General features: G+C 37.3%; 1 protein-coding gene across 1 annotated transcript in view; it reads left to right on the plus strand.

The window, feature by feature from the left end:
* zswim6 (zinc finger, SWIM-type containing 6) overlaps positions 1–7,561 on the plus strand; it is a 101,741-nt gene that overhangs the window by 84,948 nt on the left and 9,232 nt on the right. The window contains exon 10 of the mRNA XM_048181337.1: positions 4,072–4,207. Coding sequence (XP_048037294.1) covers positions 4,072–4,207 — 136 coding nt within the window. The remainder of the gene's footprint in view (positions 1–4,071; positions 4,208–7,561) is intronic.

The following is a 7,561-nucleotide window of genomic DNA, read 5'->3' on the forward strand; positions in this document are numbered from 1 at the left end:
CTGTAGATGAAAAAGGTGTCAAAATCCTGCTTCTTGAGGGCTGCATTTCTGCAGAGTTTAGCTACAGCCTGCTCCAACACACCTGATTGGAAGATCCTAGTAATCCTAAAGACCTTTATTTGCCGGTTTAGTTGTTTAATTAGTATGGGAGAAAAACCCAGGAACGTGACCCTCCAAAAGTTGATAGTCCAATAAGCATATAAAGATACATTGAATTAAATATTTACTAAACATAATGAAAACATCAGCATGTTTCTAAGCGAACATATGTAGGGATCACAACATCATGGATATTTCCTCTGCAAAACAGTTGTTAGGCAATGCAAGGGTGTTCTGGTTTAGTTGCAAAGGGATTCTGTGGTTGCTTACTTATCAAGACCCTTTGTAACCACTAAGAATACCTTGGCAACTGACTCTTTACCACCTACAACAGCTTAGCAATGCTCTAGAAACCATTCAGAAACATTAGCAATGGATTAGCTTGGAAAGTTGTGAGGCTAACTTCAACATCAAGGCACGTTTTGCAGAGGCAAGGACCATTCTTGTTTTCTTCAGTTGTTTTCCTAGTTTAACAAAGTTTCAGCCTCCATTAAGTTACATTTCCCTCAGAGCGTTGTTCGGCATGTGTAAAAGTGCTCTGTGGTGGATGAGGTTGTTTGTTTCACTCTCGGCTGGTGTTGGGAGTAAAACGAAACGGTCTTTGCCTACAGAGCCGCCTCTGAACGCCACTGGGTTGTTTTGAAAGAATGAAGAGAACTGATAAACTGGCCCCGCTGTGTGGATTCCTCCACCCAGCATATGCCAAGAGCGTGACGGGGGCACAATAAACAGAAAGGCACGCATTCTATTGGCTACGGGGTTTGGGGGAGTTCTGGCCAAATGTGAAAATCCATCAAAACAACAAGAGCGTTCTCACACTGAGAGACATCCAGAGCACGCCACCCCTTCTAGCACACGCTGTAATAGAGTTAGCATGCTCAGCTGTTCCGCGTGTGTGTTTTTAGTCAGTATCTTTAGCAAGACGTGACTGTAGCCCTGTTGCAAGCCTAGTGAGCTGCCTTCCTGTCTACTGGTGGCTACATAGACAGATACTAAAGTTCACTTGAACAGTTCACTCATAGTACTATGAATGGAAGAGTGTGCAACATGCAATATGGCGGAATAAGTCCAGCCTTTTAAATGGTAACGTCATAGCATAACTACCGTTAGAAGCTCCCATAGAAACAGTCAATGTCCTGAGATACACTTGGCACTCTACATGCATTGGCTTTACCAACCTTTTTTAATGCTATTTGAGCATAAGCAGCATTTAAGCATCAGATTTTAGTGATATGTCAAATATATTATTGAAATGTGAATTTGGTGAGCAATTTTTATTTTTTTATTTTTTCAGTAGAGATGCATGATATATCGGCCACCATATCGGTATCGGCTGATATATGTTCATTTAATTTTAGTGATGATCTGTCAAATATGTTGTTTAAATGTGAATTTGGTGAATTTTTTTACATTACAGTAAGGATGTATGATATATCAGCCACAATATCGGCATTGGCTGATATGATCATCACTAAAATTAAATGAACATATAATTTTTTTTTTTTTTTTTTTTTTAAGTGAATTTGGTGAGCACAAATTTCATTTGGGATCATGATATATCGGCAGCCATATTGGTATCGGCTGATATATGTTCATTTAATTTTAGTGATGATCTGTCAAATATGTTGTTTAAATGTGAATTTGGTGAGGAATTTTTTTTACATTACAGTAAGGATGTATGATATATCAGCCACAATATCGGCATCGGCTGATATGATCATCACTAAAATTAAATGAACATATAATTTTTTTTTTTTTTAATGTGAATTTGGTGAGCACAAATTTCAGTTGGGATCATGATATATCGGCAGCCATATCGGTATCAGCTGATATATGTTCATTGAATTTTAGTGATGATCTGTCAAATATGTTATTTAAATGTGAATTTGGTGAGCAATTGTTTTACATTTCAGTAGGAATGCATGATATATCGGCAGCCATATCGGTATCGGCCGATATATATGTTAATGTTATCATTATCGGCACGATAAGAAAATTTGGCAGATATATTAAAGCCGATAAATAATGGATTATTTCCTTCAGCTGAGACACTTCAGATGCGAAACTGTTCATCATGATGGTTTTGAATTGCTTGAAATATGATTAAAAGGAAAATACAGTGCAATGTACAGCGCAAGTCTGTCATATCGGCTACATAATAATATAATGAAAACATTATAATTTTGTGTTTGGGACATGGCTTTTAATGGTGAAACATTTGTTTTTGTAATCAGGCTCTCAAAAATTCTATAAAAATTTGGATTTAGATTTATTGCCTAAAATATCGGTTATCGGCTTTCAAATATAAAGAATTATCGGTTATTGATATCGGCCAGTGCATCGCTACATTTCAGTATTTCCCCATTCATGTAGATAGGAGTTGATCTTGGCCAAAATAAATAATCCCTTGAAAGACATTACCATGTTGCTAAGCTAAAAACTTAATGCTTTAATAAGCATAATACAGTTAAAATAAATTTTACCCAATATTTTTGTGGTGTTTTTTTATATGTACTTAGTAATGACATAATATAGTCATCTTAAATGTTTTTTTTCTCTCAAAGCTTGTCACAAGGCATTCTGGGATTGCATTCCCTCTGCAGTATACATGCGGTACTGTTTATAATTTAGCCAAAATAAGAGAACTTATGCAGCAGCATAAACATGCACTGCAGAGAAGGCATTGCCGCAAGCTGAGTATAAAAATGAATTCTTCATGGCTAATTAGTTGATTATATTTAATTCAATTGCATTAATTTATATATTATCTGAACAAATATTTGTGTGTAATATGTATTTTTATACATTCTAACAGTCAAGTCTCATGCGCTCCACATGAAGAGGATTATTTGTGAGTCTCTGACTATATAGAGCATCACATATGAGGTTTTATTTTGGTTAAGAAGATGCTGCCTAGGTAGGCAGCACGTATGAATGCTTAGTTTGGTTACTAAGTCGGTGTCGGTTTGTATGTCCGTGTGTATTTGTGAAGTGGCTTGTGGTCTCTGCGCTCTCAGTCACAAATAATCTAATGACAGGGAAGCTAAGCTCTCACATATGGCTTCTAGCATCACAGTTTATATTGTAGGCAAGTGTGAAAAAAGGCCTGCGCTCTTGAAAGTGGGCGTGTGGTTTTCATCTGGTTTGAGGATGAGGAGGGGGGAGGGTCTGTAAAACGATCTGTAAGCAGATTACCCACGATGCAGAACTCGCCCCGGAAACACCACAAGCCCATCTCGGCCTGCTTTATGTGTGTTCGTCTGGATAACGTTACTTCAGAGAGGATGTTATCCATGTGCGTTCTTGACCTACAGCCGAACTATAATGTTCGAGAAAAAACAATGGCGATATGCATGGTGGTATTTGAAGTACAATGCAATTACCTGCTACATTCATGGCACTTTATGTGATTTTGATGTGTCATGCAGAAGGGTATCTTGGGTGTGTGTGCATCACTTGACTGTGAGGCGAAACAGGAACCTCCTAAGGCGTTTCTTTCTCACTCTGTTTGTACCAACAAATCTGTGCATTTCTAACCACATCTCACACCTTCTGCATGTTTTATCTTCTGAAATCGTACAATAGCTTTATTGAAGTCATCAATCACACTTCTCCATATTTAATACATACTAAAAAAGTGCAATATTTTGCATGTCATGTGATCAATAACCAACATCAGAGAACCATGAAAATTTGAATGTGTTGTTAAATTGATATATTAACTAAAGCCTGACATAAAATAATAGTCAGAATTTTTTTTTTTTTATTATTATTATGGAACATTTTATTGAACCTTTAGACAAAATCATAAATAAAAAAAATGCTTTTTCAGTATCATATTTGATACATCAGGGTTTTGTGGCTCATGTGCATCAAATATCATAAGGGGGCTTCAAATAAATATTTAGGTCAAAGGTGTTCAGATAAATGCATCTGTTTGTGGATGTCTCACGCAGTGTTTTTCTCTTGCAGGTGGGCCCTACAGTGGTTTGGGAGAGCTCATCTACAGAGAGAGCGTTCCGATGCACACGTTTGCCAAGTATCTCTTCACATGCCTCCTACCTCACGATGCCGAACTGGCGTACAAAATTGCACTGAGAGCAATGCGGTGAGTTTCCACAGGCCACACGGGCGACACTCTGCTGCCAAAACCGTCACGTCCACCTACAGTAACGAACGCGCCCACGGCTGTGGTTTATTTTCCCCTTCCGTCTCTTGTTTTTATCGTCTTCGCTCGCCCTGAGAAGGCATGGCTACATCTCCACTGTGTGTGTGTGTGTGTAAGTGTGTGTAGGGCGTGAGGTTATCTGGGGCGCCGTTTAATCAAAAGGCGCCTTTTGCTTGGAAAACTGCTAAATAATTCATGCCCACTGAAAATGAGTTTTTGAGAAAGTGTGAATAATAAATATGTGTCGTTGAGTCTAATTTGGGCTGCAGAGGTAATGCAGAGCGCTGCTTTCACCCCACACACCCTCTCGTGTGCGTTTATGGCCGTTTGTGTGTGTGTGCAACAATTTTACATTATCAGCTGGAGTTATTCATGCACCTTTGAATATTTAAATGAAGTCTTTGTCAGCATATATATACACACACACGACAGGTGCATGAAACACAAGCAAAATGAATATCTGTGTAAATCGTTCAAACTATTCTTGCGTAAAATTGACGTATTTGTTTCAAAGCAACAAGTATTAACACAGAAATAAGTTCCGCTTGTTCTTATGTAAATTGTCGCATTCATATCAGTATTTATGTTTACGTCTGATTTATATGCACAAAATTGGAATATTGCAAAAAACAATTTGTGATTAGTTCAGACTTCAGAATTCAAATTTCCTGATAATTCACTCACTCCCATGTCATCCAAGATGATTATGTCTTTCTTTCTTCAGTCGAAAAGAAATGAAGGTTTTTGAGGAAAACATTCCAGGATTTTTCTCCATATAGTGGACTTCACTGGGGTTCAACGGGTCCAAATGTCAGTTTCAGTGCAGCTTCAAAGAGCTCTACATGATCCCAGACGAGGAATAAGAGTCTTATTTTGCGAAACGATTGGTCATTTTCTAAAAAAAAAAAAATAAATTATATAGTTTTTAACCACAAATGCTCGTCTTGCACTGCTCTGTGATGCTCCACGCATGACGTAATCATGTTGGAAAGGTCATGCGTGATGTAGGTGAAAGTACCGCGGAAGGGCATTTTCTCCTCCAACTTCAAAATCGTCCGACATAATTTTTTTGTAAAGGTCGTTTGACTTAATCTTTGCATGTTCGCTTTTTAAACACTGGATCGGTACCCCTGTGACCTTTCCAACATGATTACGTCATGCATGGCACATCACACAGCAGTGCAAGATGAGCATTTGTAGTTAAAAAGTATATAATTTTATTTTATTTTATTAGAAAATGACCAATCGTTTAGCAAAATTAGACACTTATTCCTCGTCTGGGATCATGTAGAGCTCTTTGAAGCTGCACTGAAACTGACATTTGAACCTTCAATCCGTTGAACCCCAGTGAAGTCCACTATAAGGAGAAAAATCCTGGAATGTTTTCCTCAAAATTATTCTTTTCGACTGAAGAAAGAAAGACATAAACATCTTGGATGACATGGGGGTGAGTGAATTATCAGGAAAGTGAACTAATCCTTTAAAGTTGTCACTTTCAGGCAAATTGGTGCAAAATACAAATGCAAATGAGAAGTAAAAGTAGCCAATCATCTGAGAGAATTTTAGTCACATGACCTAAACTTTGGCTACAGTGAGCATTTATGCAAGAATGCTTTTTATGATTGATTTACACTGAAATTGTGCTTGTGTTTCTTGAATGAGAACCCAAAGTGCAACAACTTCCAGATATATGATTAATTTTTCTATGCACACTTGAAGTAAAAATGCTTATGAATACACAATCACAGCCGATCCGAACATATTTGATGTTTAATATGCAGCTAAGCACAGTGGAGATTTCACTTTGATCGTATGTTGCTTTACAGCCGGTTCTGGCAAGGTTTCCAACTTCAGGCTGGTCCAACAGATTTATATCGACATCTTGTCGCAGATTATGTTTTATTAATTTTCCTTTTTTGACCAGCCGACACACACACACACACACACACACAAAAAAAAAAATCCTGTTACCAAATCTGTCTGGTATTGTATTATATTTTGATTGCATTGCATTTACCGGGGGATTTTCAGTATAAAGTCAATGGTATCAAACAAAGATCCACCTAAATTTAGCCAGCGCAGGAGCTTCGGGCTCAGTATTGACTTCCTCTATAAAAAGACCGTGGCCTCCAAAATAACTGCTCTCCGTGGCATTGGCTCAGACGAGGGCTGATCTCCTCATAATACAATTCCCTTTGTAGAAGGCTCGGTAATTATCTCCATGCCAGGACATGATGCTTTGACATATTTGCGCCGCACTGGAGGCGAAGGACGAGATCCTGCTCTGACATGAAGATGCGTGATCAGATAGATGATTGAAAGTAGCATATGATTGGAAAGAGTCAAACTAATGCAACTAATGGGCTGTTTATAAGGCCATATTTAAGTAAAGTCATAATGAGGATGTCCATTTTGTACAATTTTGCTCATGTTTAGAGTGTGTGGAGAAATCTCTGAAGTTCATGCCTAAAACAGAGTCGAATCCAGCTGGATGCTGCTGTTGGACTTGATGGAGTGTTTCAAACAAACGGGATGGCCAGTAATAGTGTGTGTGTGTGTGTGTAAAGGCCGCGGGCCGCCTCCAGGCTCATGTTAGCTGGCTAAAACAATACAGCAAAACCTCTGTTTTAGAGCGACACACTGTTCTTTCCCAGAGGAACTTCTGCTGTGGTTCTCAAGCTGCTGAAACCTTCTTTAAATGATCATTTACATGCATAAATCAGTCCTCATTGGTCAGATAATGGCAACCAAATTACCTCATTTTATTTGCTGTAAAATTATGAAATATTACTACAATTTAAAGTAATGGTTTTCTATTTTAATATACTTTAAAATATAATTTATATCTGTGATCAAAGCTGAATTTTCAGCATAATTACTCCAGTCTTCAGTGTCACATGATCCTTCAGAAATCATTCTGATATGATGATTTATTATCAGTGTTGGAAACAGTTGTGAGGCTTAATATTGTTTTATAAGCTGTGATGCTTTTTTTCAGGATAAAAATTTAAAAAGATAAATATTTAACACATTCTTGCTGAATAAAAGTATTAATTTCTTTCAAAAAAAAAAAAAGAAGAAAATTACTGACCCCAAACATTTTCTTACAAAAGATTTCAATTTTAAATAAATACTTTACTTTTTTAACTTTGTATTCATCAAAGAATCCTGAAAAAAGCATCACAGGTTATAAAACTGAATATTAAGCAGCAAAAATTGATAATAAATCATCATATTAGAATGATTTCTGAAGGATCATGTGACACTGAAGACTGGAGTAATGATGCTGAAAAT

This window comes from Megalobrama amblycephala, linkage group LG2, assembly GCF_018812025.1.
Source record: "Megalobrama amblycephala isolate DHTTF-2021 linkage group LG2, ASM1881202v1, whole genome shotgun sequence".
Taxonomy (NCBI): Eukaryota; Metazoa; Chordata; class Actinopteri; order Cypriniformes; family Xenocyprididae; genus Megalobrama; species Megalobrama amblycephala.